Below are 16647 nucleotides of genomic sequence, written 5' to 3' on the forward strand. Positions count from 1 at the left end.
TTTTCTTTCTTTCGGTCTTTTCCCGTTTTTTTTTTTTTTTTTTTTTTTTTTGGCGTTTTGCCCTTTTCGCCCTGTTTCGGCCCAAAAAAAGCACGGGACGTGTCCGGCCGCCCCCGGCCCTTTGTCCCGGCTCGCGGCTCTCCCCGCCCCCCCCCCCCACAACCCCTCCCCCCCCCATCCCCCCCCCCCAATCCCAGCGCCCCCCCAACCCCCCATAACCCCCCCGTAACCCCCCAAATCCCCCCAAATCCCCCCAAATCCCCCCAACCCCCCATAACCCCCCCCCCCACTGCCCCAGCCCCCCCCAGCCCCCCCCAATCCCCAAATTTCCCCCCCCCCGCCCAATTTTCCGCCCCTCCCCCCCAGTCACGGGACGGGCCGTGGCGGGGGGGGGCGGGGGGGCTGTCACGGGACGGACGCGCCCGAAACAGGCACGGGGAGGGGGGGGCGGGGGGCTCGGGACCCCCCCCAGAACCCCACAGCCCCCCCAGAACCCCATATAACCCCATATAACCCCCCCAATCCCCCAAATCCCCCCAAATCCCCCCCAAATCCCCCCATAACCCCCCCCGTACCCCCTACAATCCCCCCATATCCCCCCAAAGCCCCTCAACCCATCAACCCCATCAAATCCCCCATACAATCCCCAACCCCACCCCCAGTAATCCACCCCATAACCCCCCTAACCCCCCTAACACCCCCATAATCCCCTATACCCCCCATAACCCCCAAATCCCTAAACCCCCTAACCACCCACCCCCAAATCCCACTAACCACCCCCATATCCCCCCAATCCCCCAAACCCCCATACATCCCCCTAATCCCCCCCAACCCCACCAAAACCCCCACAACTCCCATAACCCCCCAAACCCCCCCTAATCCCCCAAATCCCCTAATCCTCTTCCCCCCAAATCCCTCCATAATCCCCCTAATTCCCCCCCAATTCCCCCCAATCCCCCCAATCCCCCCTAATCCCCCCCAATCCCCCCCAAATCCCCCCAATTCCCCCCAATCACCCCCATAACTCCCCCAATCCCCCCAATCCCCCTAATCCCCCCCCAATCCCCCCCAATCCCCCCCAAATCCCCCCAATTCCCTCCCAATCCCCCCAATCCCCTCCATAATCCCCCCATACCCCCCCAACCCCCCCTAACCCCCCCAATCCTCCCAATCCCCCCCCATAACCCCCCAAATCCCCCCCAATCCCTCCCAATCCCCCCAATTCCCCCCAATCCCCCCGTAATCCCCCCCAATCCCCCCATAACCCCCCAATCCCCCCCCAATCCCCCCTAATCCCCCCCATAACCCCCCAATCCCCCCCCAATCCCCCCATAACCCCCCAAATCCCCCAATCCCCCCCAATCCCCCCTAATCCCCCCCAAATCCTCCCCAATCCCCCCCCAATCCCCTCCAATCCCCCTCTAATCCCCCCCAATCCCCCCTAATCCCCCCTAATCCCCCCCAAATCCCCCCAATCCCCCCCAATTCCCCCCCAATCCCCCCCATAACCCCCCAATCCCCCCCCAATCCCCCATAACCCCCCAAATCCCCCCAATCCCCCCTAATCCCCCCCCAAATCCCCCCCAATCCCCCCCATAACACCCCAATCCCCCCCAATTCCCCCCAATCCCCCCTAATCCCCCCCAATCCCCCCCCAAATCCCCCCAATCCCCCCCATAACCCCCCAATCCCCCCCATAACCCCCCTAATCCCCCCTAATCCCCCAATTCCCCAGGCCTGGCTGCAGCAGTACGGGTACCTCCCCCCCGGGGACCTGCGCGCCCACCCCCAGCGCCCCCCCCACTCGCTGTCGGCGGCGCTGGCGGCCATGCAGCGCTTCTACGGCCTGCGCGTCACCGGCACCGCCGACCCCGACACCATCAGGTGGGTGTGGGGCCTCCGATCCGCCTCTATGGTCAGGGGGGTGTCGGTCTCCAGGTGTCACCTGTGGTTGCTGGGGAGTTGGGCCTCCAAACCGCCTCTGTGGTAGGCCGGGAGTTGGGCCTCTACATTTCATCTGTGGTTGGTGGGGTGTAGGTCCTCCAAACATTACCTTTAGTTGTTGGGGTGTCGGTCCTCCACACAGCCTCTATGGTTACTGGAGTGTAGGTCCTCCAGATCTCATCTATGGTTCTTGAGGTGTTGGTCCTCCAGACAGCCTCTACGGTTGTGGGGGACTTGGGCCTGTAAATTTCATCTATGGTTCTTGGGGTGTAGGTCCTCCAAACAACCTCTATGGTTGTTGGGTGTTGGGCCTCCAGATAGTGTCTATGATTCTTGAACTGTTGGTCCTCCAAATATCATCTATGGTCCTTGGGGAGTTGGTCCTCCAAACATCACCATTGGTTGTGGAGGTGTTGGTCCTCCAAACAGCCTCTATGGTTGTGGGGGAGGTGGTCCTCCAAATATCATCGGTGGTTGTTGGGCTGTTGGTCCTCCAGCCACCAGTACTGACAGTAGAGGTGTTGGTCCTCCAGGAACCATCGATGGTTTTTGGGGCTGTTGGTCTTCCAAACCTCGGTGGCCGTTGGGGTGTTGGTCCTCCAGGCGTGCTCATTGGTTGGTGGGGTGTTGGTCCTCCAACCCTCATTGTTGGTGAGGTGTTGGTCCTCCAGATATCCTCTATGGTCTCTGGGGTGTTGGTCCTCCAAGGATCATCTATGGTCGGTGGGCTGTTGGTCCTCCACTCATTGATGGTTGTTGGGCTGTTGGTCCTCCAACCCTCGTTATTGGTGAGGTGTTGGTCCTCCAACCACCCTTTATGGTCGTTGGGGTGTCGGTCCTCCAAGGCTCCTCTATGGTCGCTGGGCTGTTGGTCCTCCAACCCTCGTTGTTGGCGGGCCCTGGGTCCTCCAAGCACCGCTGGCGCGGGCCTGTCGGTCCTCCGAGCCTCCTCTATGTCCGCGGGGCTGTTGGTCCTCCAGCTCTCTATGGCCCCGGGGTGCTGTTGGTCCTCCGACGCGGGTCCTCCAACCCCCAGGGCCATGCGGCGCCCCCGCTGCGGGGTCCCCGACAAGTTCGGGGCCGAGCTGAAGGCCAACGTGCGGCGGCGGCGCTACGCCATCCAGGGCATGAAGTGGGAGCAGAGAGAGGTCACCTACTGGTGCGCACTGGGGGCACTGGGAGCACCGGGAGGGGGCACCGGGAAGGATACTGGGGGCACTGGGGTGGATACTGGGGGCACTGGGGGCGCTGGGAGGGCTGGGAAGGGGCTGGGGGCATTGGGAGGGGGCTGCTGGGGGCACTGGGATGGACTGGGATGGGTACTGGTGTGCACTGGGGGCACTGGGAGCACTGGGAGTCCCCGTTTTACTGGTTTTGGGATACTGGGAGCACTGGGAGGCCCCGTTTTACTGGTTTTTGGGTACTGGGAGCACTGGGAGGCCCCATTTTCCTGGTTTTTGGGTACTGGAAGCACTGGGAGCCCCCTTCTCTTGGGTATTGTATACTGGGAGGCCCCATTTTACTGGTTTTGGGACACTGGGAGCACTGGGAGGCCCCGTTTTCCTGGTTTTGGGATACTGGGAGCACTGGGAGGCCCCGTTTTACTAGTTCTTTGATACTGGGAGCACTGGGAGTCCCCATTTTCCTGGTTTTTGGGTACTGGGAGCACTGGGAGTCCCTGTTTTACTGGTTTTTGGGTACTGGGAGCACTGGGAGGCCCCATTTTCCTGGTTTTTGGGTACTGGAAGCACTGGGAGCCCCGTTCTCTTGGGTATTGTATACTGGGAGGCCCCATTTTACTGGTTTTGGGACACTGGGAGCACTGGGAGGCCCTGTTTTACTGGTTTTTGGGTACTGGGAGCACTGGGAGGCCCCGTTTTACTGTTTTTTGGGTACTGGGAGCACTGGGAGGCCCCGTTTTCCTGGTTTTGGGATACTGGGAGCACTGGGAGGCCCCGTTTTACTAGTTCTTTGATACTGGGAGCACTGGGAGTCCCCATTTTCCTGGTTTTTGGGTACTGGGAGCACTGGGAGCCCCCTTCTCTTGGGTATTGTATACTGGGAGGCCCCGTTTTACTGGTTTTGGGTACTGGGAGCACTGGGAGGCCCCGTTTTCCTTGTTTTTGGGTACTGGGAGCACTGGGAGCCCCCTTCTCTTGGGTATTGTATACTGGGAGGCCCCGTTTTACTGGTTTTGGGTACTGGGAGCACTGGGAGGCCCCGTTTTCCTTGTTTTTTGGGTACTGGGAGCACTGGGAGCCCCCTTCTCTTGGGTATTGTATACTGGGAGGCCCCGTTTTACTGGTTTTGGGTACTGGGAGCACTGGGAGGCCCCGTTTTCCTTGTTTTTGGGTACTGGGAGCACTGGGAAGCCCCCTTCTCTTGGGTTTTGGATACTGGGAGCACTGGGAGTCCCCATTTTCCTGGTTTTTGGGTACTGGGAGCACTGGGAGCCCCCCTTCCAGTGGCCATTGGGCACTGGGAGCACCGGGGGGGGACCGGCGGTGAGGCCGTCTCCCCCCCCCCACAATTCCAGCATCCAGAACTACACCCCCAAGGTGGGGGAGGCGGCCACGCTGGGCGCCATCCGGCGGGCCTTCGCCGTGTGGGCGGGGGCGGCGCCGCTGCGCTTCCGCGAGGTGCCCTACGGCGAGGTGCGGCGGGGCCGGGCGCCGCCGGCCGACATCGTCATCTTCTTCGCCGAGGGCTTCCACGGCGACAGCACGCCCTTCGACGGCGAGGGCGGCTTCCTGGCCCACGCCTACTTCCCCGGCCCCCACATCGGCGGCGACACGCACTTCGACGGCGCCGAGCCCTGGACGGCCCGCAACGATGACCTGAGCGGTGAGCGGGGGGCGAGTTGGGGGGGCTGGGGGGCTCCTGGTGGCCACCGTTGGCCCCTGTTGGCCACCTCGGGGCTTTGTTGGTCGACTTGGGGCTCTTTGGGTCCACTTTGGGCTCTTTGGGCCCACTTTGACCCCTGCTCGTTGGCCACTGTTGACTTCTGTTGACCCCCATTGGCTACTGTTGACTACTGTTGACCCTTGTTGACCCCCGTTGGCCACCATTGGCCCCTGTTGGCCACCTCGGGGCTGTGTTGGTCGACTTGGGGCTCTTTGGGCCCACTTTGGGCTCGTTTGGCCCCGTTGATCCCCCTCTATTGGCCACCTTTGGCCCCCATTGGCCCCCATTGACCCCCACTGGCCCTCTTTGAGCTCCGTTGGCCAAATTTGAGCTCTTTTGGCCTCTTTTGTCCCTCTTTGAGTCCTGTTGATCCTCCCTATTGGCCACCACTGACCCCTGTTGGCCCCCTTTGAGCTTCATGGGCCCCCATTGACCCCCATTGACCCCCGCTGACCCCGCTGACCCCCCCGCCCCCCAGGCAACGACCTGTTCCTGGTGGCCGTGCACGAGCTGGGCCACGCGCTGGGCCTGGAGCACTCGAGCGACCCGTCGGCCATCATGGCGCCCTTCTACCAATGGATGGACACCGAGGCCTTCGTCCTGCCCGACGACGACCGCCGCGGCATCCAGCAGCTCTACGGTTGGCCGCTTCCCCCCAAACCCCGCCCCCTTCCCCTGGCATTGACCCCTCCCCCTCCAAAAAATGAACCGTGCCCTTCCCAGGGACCGTGATGGGGCCGAGCCTGCCCCCCGCCGGCCCCGGGACCACCGCCCGCCCCCACGACCCCGCCCGGCCCCCGGGACCCCCCTACGGCCCCCGGATCTGCGACGGGGACTTCGACACCATCGCCATGCTGCGGGGGGAGATGTTCGTCTTCAAGGTGGGTCCCCCCCCAGATGTCCCCCTCCCCCCCAGATGTCCCCCTCCCCACCTGGATGCCCCCCCTTGGCACGGGGGTGTCCCCCGGTGACGTCACGGGGCTGCGGGCCAATAGGAGCGGTGGTTCTGGCGCGTGCGGGACCGGCGGGTGATGGACGGGTACCCGCTGCCCATCGGGCAGTTCTGGGTGGGGCTGCCCCCCGGCATCAACACGGCCTACGAGAGGAAGGACGGGAAGTTCGTCTTCTTCAAAGGTGGGGGAGGGGCGGGGGGTGGGGCTGGGGGTGGGGGTGGGGGTGGGGAGGATTTGGGGTGGAGGATGGGGGGGTGTAGAGGACAAGGGGGGGAGGATGTGGGGTGAGGAGGATGAGGGGATGAAGGACATTGGGGTAGGGGATGTGGGGTGGAGGCTGTGGGGATGGAGGCCATGGGGGGTGGAGGATTTTGGGATGGAGGCCATGGGGTGGAGGCTGTGGGGTGGAGGACGTTGGGATGGAGAATTTGGGATGGAGGATTTGGGATGGAGGATTTGGGATGGAGGCCATGGGGCGGAGGTTCTGGGATGGAGGATTTTGGGGTGGAGACCACGACGATGGAGGTTGTGGGGTGGAGGATATGGGGTCGAGGCCATGGGGTGGAGGATTTTGGGATGGAATTTTGGGGATGGAGGCTGTGAAGATGGAGGCCGTGGGATGGAAGTTGTGGGGTCGAGGCCAAGGGATGGAGGCCATGAGGTGGAGGCTGTGGGGTGGAGGACGTTGGGATGGAGAATTTGGGATGGAGAATTTGGGGTGGAGGCCATGAAGATGGAGGCCATGGGATGGAGGATATGGGATGGAGGTTTTGGAATGGAGGCCATGGGGTGGAGGCTGTGGGGCTGGAGGCTGTGGGGTGGAGGCCATGGGACGGAGGTTTTAGGATGGAATTTTTGGGATGCATTTTTTTGGGACGGAACCCTTGGGGGCGTGGCCTCGTGGGCGTGCCCCCTGTGACCCCGCCCCCTACCCCCAGGGGACAAGCACTGGGTGTTCGACGAGGCCGTGCTGGAGCCGGGCTACCCGCGGCCGCTGCGGGAGCTGGGCCGGGGCCTCCCCACCGACCGCATCGACGCCGCCCTGCTCTGGCTGCCCAGCGGCAAGACCTACTTCTTCCGGGGCAACAAGTGCGTCTTCCGGAACCTTCCGGGACCTTCCGGGGCCTTCTGGGGCCTTCTGGGGCCTTCTGGGACCTTCCGGGGCCTTCTGGGGTCTTTTGGAACCTTCTGGAACCTTCTGGGGCCTTCTGGGACCTTCCGGGACTTTCTGGGACCTTCTGGGGCCTTCCAGGATCTTTGGGGATCTTCTGGAACCTTCTGGGGTCTTCTGGGACCTTCCGCGGCCTTCTGGGGCCTTCTGGGACCTTCTGGGGCCTTCTGGGACCTTCTGGGGCCTTCTGGAACCTTCTCCTGGGGCCTTTCAGATCCTTCCGGGACCTTTTGGGGCCTTCTGGGATCTTCTGGAACCTTCTGGGGCCTTCTGGGGCCTTCTGGGACTTTCTGGGGCCTTCTGGGACCTTCACAAACCTTCTGGGGCCTTCTGGAACCTTCTGGGACCTTCTGGGGCCTCTCCTTGAGACCTTCTGGAACCTTCTGGGGCCTTTGGGGACCTTCTGGGGCCTTTGGGGACCTTCTGGGGCTTTCTGGAACCTTCCGGGGCCTCTCCCTGGGACCTTTCGGGGCCTTCTGGAACCTTCTTCTCGGGGCCGTCCCATAACAACGGCCCCGCCCCCTCGGCACCCCCTGACCCTATCGTGACCCCGTGACCCCGCGGTGACCCCGTGCCCCCGCCCCTCCCCCCAGGTATTACCGTTTCAGCGAGGAGCGCGGCGCCGTGGACCCCGAGTACCCCAAGGGCATCGAGGTCTGGGGGGGGGTCCCCGAGTCCCCCCGCGGAGCCTTCATGGGGCCCGACGACGGTGAGGAGGGGGGCGTATCGCGACACGCCCCTATCGCGATACCCGGGCCCCTATCGCGATACCCGTGTCCCTATCGCGATACCCAGGCCCATATCGCGATACCCGGGCCCCTATTGCGATACCCGGGCCCCTATCGCGATACCCGGGCCCATATCGCGGCCCTGTGTCTCATATCGCGATATCCTCTCCCCCCTCCCAGCCTTCACCTACTTCTACAAGGCCGGCCGCTATTGGCAGTTCGACAACCAGCAGCTGCGCGTCACCCCCGGCTACCCCAAGTCGGCGCTACGCGATTGGCTGGGCTGCGGCACCGAGCCCCGCCCCCCCAAGCCCGGCCCCGGCCCCGCCCCTTCCGGCCCGCCCCTTCCCCCCGGGGGCGGGGACACCGAGGTGATCGTCATCGAGGTGGGGGCGGGGCCCGGCGCCGTGGCCGCCCCCCTGGCGCTCCTGGGGGGCGCGGGGGCTCTGGGGGCCCTGGCCCTGCTCTGCCGCCGCCGCGGGGCCCCCAAGCGGCTCCTGCGCTGCCAGCGCTCGCTGCTGCCCCGCGTCTAGGCCACGCCCACCGCCCCCGGGACACGCCCACCCCGCCCCCTGGTGGTGTCGCCCCCTCCTCACTGCTTGCGACCTCCCCCGTGGGAGGCCACGCCCACCCTCCCCAAGCCACGCCCCCGAGCCCCCAGGCCACGCCCAGGTCAGGAGGCCACGCCCACACTCACCCAGACCACACCCACACTCTCAGGCCACGCCCATTTCCCATATATGGCCCCGCCCCTTGCCGCCTGTCACCTCCCACACACTGGGAGCCAATGGGGGGAGGGGAAGGGGTTGGGAGGCCCCGCCCACCACCCGCAGACTCCGCCCACCTCACCAGGCCATGCACACACACACTCAGGCCACGCCTACACTCCAAAGACCACGCCCCCTTTATCAGGCCACGCCCCTCAACCATTGTACCTCCCCCCTCACTACACAGTGGGAGGCCACACCCCCTCCTGGAGGCCACGCCCCCAAAGCGATCCCGCCCCCAGCCTCCTGTCCCCACCCCCTTCCCTCTACCCAGTTGTGGGCGGGGCTTCCCGTGGCCACGCCCCCCGATGGTGCTCTGGGCGGGGCCTGTCCTTGGCCCCGCCCCCTTCCCCTCCCCGTGGCCCCGCCCCCTGACCTGGCTGGGCGAGGTCAGCGGCTTGGCCACGCCCCCTCCTCCCCCTGACCCCGCCCCCGCCGCGGGACCGGGGGGGCGGGGCCTGCCGGAGGGGGTGGGGCCGTCCGTAGAGCGGAGGCCTCCGATTGGCTGCCGGTGGGGGAGGGGGCGGGGCTAAATAAAAAGGGAGCTCAGTGCATGGCAGGGGCGGGGCTCGATACGCGGGGCGGGGCTATGCAAATAAGGGGGGCGGGGCCCGGTGTATATAGGGGGGAGGGGCCGCGCGTTTTTTTCTTTGTTTTTGTTTTTTTTTTTTACCGATTTTGGGATTTTTTTTGGGGGGGGGGGGAGGGGACGGGGGTGGGGGAGGGGAGCCCGGGGGGGGACCCAACCCCCCCCCCCCCAAAATCCTGCGGGGCGGGAACGGGGGGGGGGGGAGGGGCGACCGGGCCCCGCCCCTGGGGGTGGGGGAGGGGAGGGGTAATTAATTAATTAATTAATTAATAAAGAACTGACGGACCAGAGAGTGTGCTGGGGGCACTGGGAGGGACTGGGAGGGACTGTGAGGGGATTGGGGGGGACTGGGGTATACTGGGTGAGACTGGGAGGGACTGGAGAGGACCCCAAGCCCCTCCCCCAGATGATGACGTCACCAATGACGTCACCAATGACATCACACATTGAGGTCTCAGGGCCCAGCTTTATTCCACTCCAGGATGCTCCAAACCGGCCCAAACCGGCCCAAACTGGTCCTCACTGGTCCGTACTGGTCTGTACTGGTCCGTGCTGGGGCCCCTTGGGGCGCAGGGCGGGGCTGGGCGGGGCCTCGAGGCTCCTCCCCATGCTGCGGGCGGCGTCCAGCGATTGGCTCAGGGCCAGGGCACGGCGCTGTGGGAGGAGCCAAGTCAATGTGGGCGTGGCCACGAGGGGGCGTGGCCACGAGGGGGAGGGGCTATGGGGGTCACGTGACCGCTCACCGCCAGGGCCTCGTCCTCGCGGCGCCGCCGCTGCTGCCCCCGCCAGAGGGGGGCGGGGCGTCCGTCTGGGGGCGAGGCAGGAAAAAGGGGCGGGGTCAGCCAGAGCTGGCCACGCCCCCCATGTGTTGGCCACTCCCCCGTGGGGCCAAGCCCCGCCTACCTGCGAAGGACCAATCGGGGAGGTCGCGCAGGGGGCCGGGCCCAGAAGTGCTGGGAGCGAGGCCACGCCTACAGGGAGACCACGCCCACCGTTAGCCCCGCCCACTCCTTATTTGGAACCTCCGCCTCCCACTGCCATATAAGGAGTGCTTACGTCACGCGCCACTGGCCAATCCGCAGCGAGGGGGCGGGGCTTGGACGCAGGGCCTGGGCCTGGCGCTCGGCTGGGGGCGGGGCGATAAAAAGGGGGCGTGGCCTGCGTTTGGCCACACCCCCATCCACGAAGCCACGCCCCCTCCCACTCCCCCCGACCCCCTCCCCTTCCTCCCCCCCGCCCCTGGCTCCCCGTAAGCCCCGCCCACCCCAAACCACGCCCACCGCAAGCCCCGCCAACCCCACAGCCCCGCCCACCACCTCCAAGCCCCTCCCCCTCCCCGAAGCCCCGCCCCCACCCCCTCTCCCCGCTTTTCTCCCTCCCCCTCCCCTTCCCGCCCCCCCAGGCCCCGCCCACCGTGCCGAGGCCCCGCCCACGCTCCCAGAGCCACGCCCACACCCCGAGGCCCCGCCCCCACCCCCAGGCCCCGCCCCCTGGCAACCGCGGCCCCCCCGCACCGAGCCGCAGCGCCCTGCGCGCCGCCATGGCCACCGCCGGAAGTGGGGAGCGCCGAGGCCACGCCCACTTCCGCCTTACGTGGAGCCGGCCGGCCGGCCGCATGGGCGCCGCCATGTTGTACGGCACCGCCGCCATCTTGTGGCGGCCGCCATTTTGCGGCGACGGAAGCCGGCAGGGGACAAAAAGGGGCGGACAAACCCCCAAAACCCCCCGAAACCTCCCCAAAACAGCCGAAACCTCCCCAAAACCCCCGAAACCTCCCCAAAACCCCCGAAACCTCCCCAAAACCCCTGAAACTTCCACAAAACCCCTGAAATCTCCCCAAAACCCCTAAAATTTCCCCTAAACTCCCCGAAACCTCCCCCAAACTCCCCGATTCCACCCGAAACGCCCCAAAATGCCCCAAATGAGAGTCAGAAGGCAGGTTTTTGGGTACGGGGGTGTTTTATTGGCCCCCCCATCAGCCCAGCGTCTCCTTCCACGGCCTCTTGGGGGGTGCGGGCGGCGGCGTGGGGTTGGCGGGGGTGGCCAGGGGGTTGTGGCTGAAGGTCTGCCGCAGGGGGCCTGTTAAAGGGGGGTGTGACGTCACGGAGGGTGGGGGCGTGGCTTGCAGGAAGCCCCGCCCCCTCGGGGATGAAGCCCCGCCCCCCCCGGCTCACCCTTGGCCGCCAGGTAGGTGGTGCCGCAGCCGCCACTCGCGCTCCTCCCCCCGCTGGGCCGCCTGCGCCTCCCGCCAGTCTGAAAGGGGGGGGGGGGACACGTGAGACCCCCCCGAGCCCCTCCCCCACCCCCCATCCCCCTCACCCCTCCCCCACCCCCCCCCCATCCCCCTCACCCCTCCCCCACCCCCCCCTCACCCCCCTTTCCCCCCCTCACCCCCCGTTTTTCCCATTTTCCCCCCAATTTCCCCCTCCCCCCCCCCCCCCAGACTCACTCTGCCGCAGCTTGGCCAGCACCCCCCCCGCGGAGGGGGCGGGGCCAGCGCCCTGTGTGGGCGGGGCCGGCGGCGGGGGGGCGGGGACGCGGAGGCGGGCGCGGAGGGCGGGGACGCGCAGGAGCCCGGTTTGCAATAGGCTGAAGGAGTTGGACGTCAGCCAATAGAGGAACACCGCCTGCCGCGGGGACACGCCCACTCAGCCTCGGGACACGCCCACTGGGTGCCACGCCCCCTTTTAGAGGGACCACGCCCCCTTTAAAGTGACCACGCCCCTTTTAGCAGCTCTGCTCCCGTTTCAGGAGGCTCCTCCCCTTTCTCTTAGCTCCTCCCCTTCCCACAAGCCCCTCCCACTCCCCCTGAAGCCCCTCCCCTTCTTATAAGCCCCTCCCCTTCCTTTTAACCCCCTCCTCTTCCCATTAAGCCCCTCCCACTTCTCTAAGCCCCCCCCTTCCCTGAAGCCCCTCCCACTTCACCTGAAGCCTCCCCCCCTCCAATAAGCTCCTCCCCTTCCCACAAGCCCCTCCCACTCCCCCTGAAGCCCCTCCCCTTCTTAAGATCTCCCCTTCGTTTTAAACCCCTCCCCTTCCCTTTAAACCCCTCCCATTTTCACCAAGTCCCTCCCCTTCCCCTAAGCCCCTCCCCTCCCCACAAGCCCCTCCCACTTTCCCCGAATCCCCTCCCCTTCCCATTAGCCCCTCCCATTCCCTTACGCCCCACCCCCTTTCCCCAAGCCCCACCCCTTCCGGCCCCGCCCCCTGACCGTGGGGAAGTGCAGTATGAAGGGCAGGACGAGCAGCGGCATCACCCGCAGCACCTGGCGCATCGCCCCCGCCCCCGGGCTGGACACGCCCGTCTCCGCCCCCAGCTGCGGGAAAAGGGGCGGGGCTAGCGCCGGGACACGCCCCCGACCCGTGGAGGCCACGCCCACCTCGGGGTGGGGACAAGGAGTGCCGGGATGGGGGCACTCAAGCTCCTCCCACTCCCTTTAGGCCCCTCCCCCTTTAAACCACGCCCCCCGAGGCCCCTCCCGCTCAAGCCACGCCCCTTTTAGACTCCTCCCACCCCAATAGAGACTCATATAAACAAGCAGAGCCAGGACATAGAGGGGATTGGGTGCCCTCAGACCCCTCCCACCCAGCTTTTAGCCCCTCCCCCTTTTAGGCCACGCCCCCTAGGACCTCACCCACTTAGGCCACGCCCCTTTAGGCTCCATGCACCCCAATAGAGATGAGCAGGGCCAGGACATAGAGCACACTGGGCACCCTTAGGCCCCTCCCCCTTGAGGCCCCGCCCCCTCTCGGCCCCACCCACCTCGAGGACCAACCACGTGGAGGCGGTGACCAGCAGGGGGAGGGCGTAGAAGGGGTCGGGGGCGGCCAGGTCGTGGAACCAGCCCAGCCCCCCCCGCTGCAGCCCCGGGTGCGGCGCCGCCGCCATCTGCTGCAGGGCCAGGAAGAAGGAGACGAAGAGCGGGGTCTGCGGGGTCACGCGGGGGTCACGCGGGGGTCGGGACCTCTGACCTTTGACCCCGCGCCCCCCCGTGACCCCCCTTGCCCCCGCACCTGCACCAGGGGCACGAGGAAGCCCCGCAGGGGGTGGACGTCGTGGCGCCGCTGGTAGGCCGCCAGCTCGGCGTAGGCACGGGTCACTGCCAGGAAAAAGGGGCGGGGCTAAGCGGGGACACGCCCACCAGACCAGGGCAACGCCCCTCGGCTCGGCCACGCCCCCTTTTGGGGGGACACGCCCCCTTTATTAGGGACACGCCCCCCTAAACACCGCCCCCCCAGGTATCAGCACTCCCCATGCATGAAGCCCCGCCCACAATTAAGCCCCACCCAGTTAAGCCCTGCCCATTTAAGACACACCCATAAATAGCACACGCCCCACACATGAAGCCACGCCCCCTGGATGAGGACACGCCCCCCGAGGTGTTGGGCCCCGCCCCCAGCTCTCCAGCCCCACAGCCAGGTCCTGCCCTGCCCCGAGGCCACGCCCACCGTCAGCTGGCCACGCCCCTTTCCCCATAGCCCCGCCCATCTCCCCAGACTCCGCCCCCTCGTTGTAAGCCACACCCCTTTCTATAAGCCCCGCCTCTTTCCCTGACTCCAACCCCCTCCCCCTCACCCCATGGCCCGGCCCCTCCCCTCCTCCTTTAACCCCTCCCCCCGACCCCACCCCATTAAGCCCCGCCCCCTTTAGCCCCGCCCACGTCTTTTAGCCCCTCCCACCTCCTTGAACCCTTTCCCTTCCCACTCCCTCTCCACCCCCTCCCTCCCCTTTTGCCCCCTTCCCACCCCCCGTGGCCCCTCCCCTCCCCTTTAGCCCCGCCCCCGGCCCCTCCCCTTTAGGCCCCGCCCCCTTTAGGCCCCTCCCACCTCCTTTAACCCCTTCCCTTCCCTTGCTCCCATCACCTCTCCACCCCCTCCCTCCCCCCTCCCCACCCCCTTTAGCCCCTCCCCTCCCCTTTAACCCCGCCCCCGGCCCCTCCCCGTTAGACCCCGCCCCCTTTAGCCCCGCCCTCACCCTGCAGGCGGTCGCTGCCCCCCTCCGGGCCTCGGCCAGGCGCTGGTGCAGGCGCTGCAGCTGGGGCAGGTGGGTCCCCAGGCGGGCGGCCTCGCGCTGCCCCCGCAGCACCAGCGGCAGCAGCAGCACGCGGGCACCCAGCGTGCCTGGGGGGGGAAACGGGGGGGTTATGGGGTCCTGTGCGATCCTATAAAACCTTGCAAGGTCCTATAAGGCCTTATGAGGTCCTATAGGGTCCCTATAGGGTCTTAAAAGGACTTACAGGGACCTATAAAGCCTTAGACAGTCTTACAGGAGCCTACGGGGCATTATAGGGGTCTACGGGGCCTTACAGGGTCCTATGGGTCTTATAGGGCCCTACAGAGTCTTATAGGGCTCTATGGGGTTTTATAGCAGCCTATGGGGTCTTACAAGGGGTCTTATACGAGTCTATGGGATCTTATAAGGGCCTATGAGGTCTTGGATGGTCTTACAGGGGCCTATAAGGATTTATAAGAGCCTATGGGGCCTTATAGGGCCCTATAGGGTCTTATAAGAGTCTAGGAAATCTTATAGGGTCCTAAGGAGTCTTATATAGGGTCTTATAGGGCTCTATGGGGTCTCACAGACTCCTATACGGTCTTATAGGGACCTATGGCATCTTACTGGAACTTTATTATTCCCCCCCAAACCCTCCCAGACCCCCTCCCTGACCCCATAACCCCCTCCCAACCCCATAAACCCCCCTAAATCCCCCCTTTCTCCCCCCAACCCCCCTCCAAACCCCTCCCCTTACCCCATAACCCCCTCCCCTTGCCCCCACAGACCCCCTCACCCCATAGACCCCCCCTCACCCCATAGACCCCCCCCCCCCGACCCCACAACCCCCCCTGACCCTACAAACCCCCTCACCCAGCACGATGGCCGCCCACCAGGGCAGCCCCACGTGGAGGTGCAGCCCCTGCAGCGCCCCCTGCACCAGCCCCACGGGGGTCCAGGCCCCCAGCCCCAGGTCCTGCAGCAGCACCTCGGGGGGCTCCGACCCCACAACGGGGGGCTCCAGCCCCACAACCGCCTCCTGCCCCACAGCGGGGGCGCTCGGACCCGAAATGGGGTCGTTTTGACCCAAAACAGGGCCGCTTTGACTTAAAACAGGGCCGCTTTGCCCTGTTATGGAGTCATTCTGCCCCAAAACGGGGTTGTTTGGCCCCGTTATAGGGTCACTCTGTCCTGTTATGGGGTTGTTTTGTCCCAAAATGGAGGTATTTTGTCCCAAATTCAAGTTGTTTTGTCCCAAAGTGGCTGTGGGGGCCGTGCTGGCTGCCTGCAAGGGAAGGAGGAGGTCAGGGGGGGCCCCCAGCCCCATAAGTGCCCCATAGATACCCCAAAGTGCCCCACAGCACCCCAAAACCGCCCCAAAACACCCCATAGGTGCCCCACAACCGCCCCATAACATCCCCACAGCCCCATAGCACCCCATAACCGCCCCCCTGGCTGCCCCCTGACACCCCACAGCGCCCTATAACACCCCATAGCTGCCCTATAGCCACCCCATCGCCCCGTAACGACCCCAAACCCGCCCCATTTCACCCCAAAACCGCCCCCCCCCCCGTCCCCTGCCCCCCCCTTACCCGCGCCGCGGCCGTGCCCAGGCCTCGGGGCCCCCGCGCCCAGAGCGGCCCCCACAGGGCCTGCAAAGGAGACCGGGGGCGTGACGTCAGGGCCCGCCACGGTGACGTCACGCCCTCTCAGTGACGTCACGCCCCCCTCCGGTGACGTCACGCCCACCTGCTGGCGCAGGGCCCGCAGCAGCGGCCGGAGCTGCAGGGCCGCCGCCATCTTGGCCGTCTGAGGGGGAAGCGGAAGGGGCGGGGCTTCTTTATATACCGGCCTGCGCATGCGCACTGTTCCTTCCCCCGCTTCCTCTTTCTGTGATGCCGCCGCCGCCATCTTGGAGGCGGGCTTCCCGCCTGGGGGCGTGGCCTCGACGTCACGCGGGGCGGAAGTGGGGCCGCCGCCATCTTGAGGCGCCGCCGGCAGGCGCTGAGGTAACGGGGAGGGGGGAGGGGGATAAAGGGGGGGGGGGCGGCCCCCAAATCCCCCCCGAAATCGCCGCAAATCTCCTCCAAATCCCCCCCAAATCGCCCCAAATATCCCCCTGGGAGCCCCAGATCCCCTCTGGGAGCCCCAAAATGGGACTCGGACCCCCCCACATCCCCTTGGGAATCCCCAAATCCCCCCTGGGACCCCCCAAATCCCCCCTGGGACCCCCCAAATGGGGCTGGGGTCCCCCAAACTCCTCCTGACCCCCCCCAAACCCCTCCTGGGACCCCCAAAATGGGGCTGGGACCCCCGCACCCCCCCCTTGGAGCCCCCAAAATTCCCTCAGGACCCCCCAACCCCTCCTGGGACCCCCCCAAACCCCTCCTAATGGCCCCAACCCCCCCCCGAGCCCCCCTAAATCCCTCTTGGGACCCCCAAAAATGGCTCAGGACACCCTAAACCCCTCCTGGGACCCCCCACATCCCCCCTGTGTCCCCCCAAATTGGCTCAGTACCCCCTAACCCCCCCCCTAACCCCCCCAAACCCCTCCTGGGACCCCCCAAATCCTTCTGGGACCCCCCAAACCCTGCCTTA

At 65.9% G+C, this 16647-nt stretch overlaps 3 protein-coding genes across 3 annotated transcripts in view; 1 reads left to right on the forward strand and 2 right to left on the reverse strand.

Annotated features, from left to right (window-relative positions):
- The window catches only part of MMP14 (matrix metallopeptidase 14), a 17174-nt gene extending 8808 nt beyond the window's left edge, over window positions 1-8366 (forward strand). The window contains 9 exon segments of the mRNA XM_084304245.1: window positions 1736-1884; window positions 2981-3103; window positions 4481-4788; window positions 5327-5488; window positions 5572-5729; window positions 5844-5982; window positions 6740-6890; window positions 7566-7681; window positions 7881-8366. Coding sequence (XP_084160371.1) covers window positions 1736-1884; window positions 2981-3103; window positions 4481-4788; window positions 5327-5488; window positions 5572-5729; window positions 5844-5982; window positions 6740-6890; window positions 7566-7681; window positions 7881-8233 — 1659 coding nt within the window. The 3' untranslated portion in view covers window positions 8234-8366.
- A 1142-nt stretch (window positions 8367-9508) lies between these two features.
- Window positions 9509-10611, reverse strand: MRPL52 (mitochondrial ribosomal protein L52). The gene is made up of 5 exons (XM_084304232.1): window positions 10571-10611; window positions 10113-10182; window positions 9960-10027; window positions 9800-9864; window positions 9509-9710 (listed from the first exon to the last, which is right to left on the reverse strand). Exons 1-5 carry the CDS (start codon window positions 10596-10598, stop codon window positions 9576-9578), a joined length of 366 nt encoding a protein of 121 aa, XP_084160358.1. The 5' UTR covers window positions 10599-10611; the 3' UTR covers window positions 9509-9575.
- Window positions 10612-10984: 373 nt separating this feature from the next.
- OXA1L (OXA1L mitochondrial inner membrane insertase) lies at window positions 10985-15975 on the reverse strand (the record flags this gene model as incomplete). The annotated part of the gene is made up of 10 exons (XM_084304246.1): window positions 15799-15975; window positions 15642-15701; window positions 14923-15334; window positions 14032-14177; window positions 13071-13178; window positions 12820-12984; window positions 12269-12373; window positions 11506-11683; window positions 11231-11309; window positions 10985-11135 (listed from the first exon to the last, which is right to left on the reverse strand). The coding sequence occupies exons 1-10, from the start codon at window positions 15958-15960 to the stop codon at window positions 10985-10987; spliced, it is 1566 nt and encodes a 521-aa protein (XP_084160372.1). The 5' UTR covers window positions 15961-15975.
- Window positions 15976-16647: the final 672 nt, after the last annotated feature.

This window comes from Netta rufina, assembly GCF_964035555.1.
Source record: "Netta rufina genome assembly, chromosome: 37".
Taxonomy (NCBI): Eukaryota; Metazoa; Chordata; class Aves; order Anseriformes; family Anatidae; genus Netta; species Netta rufina.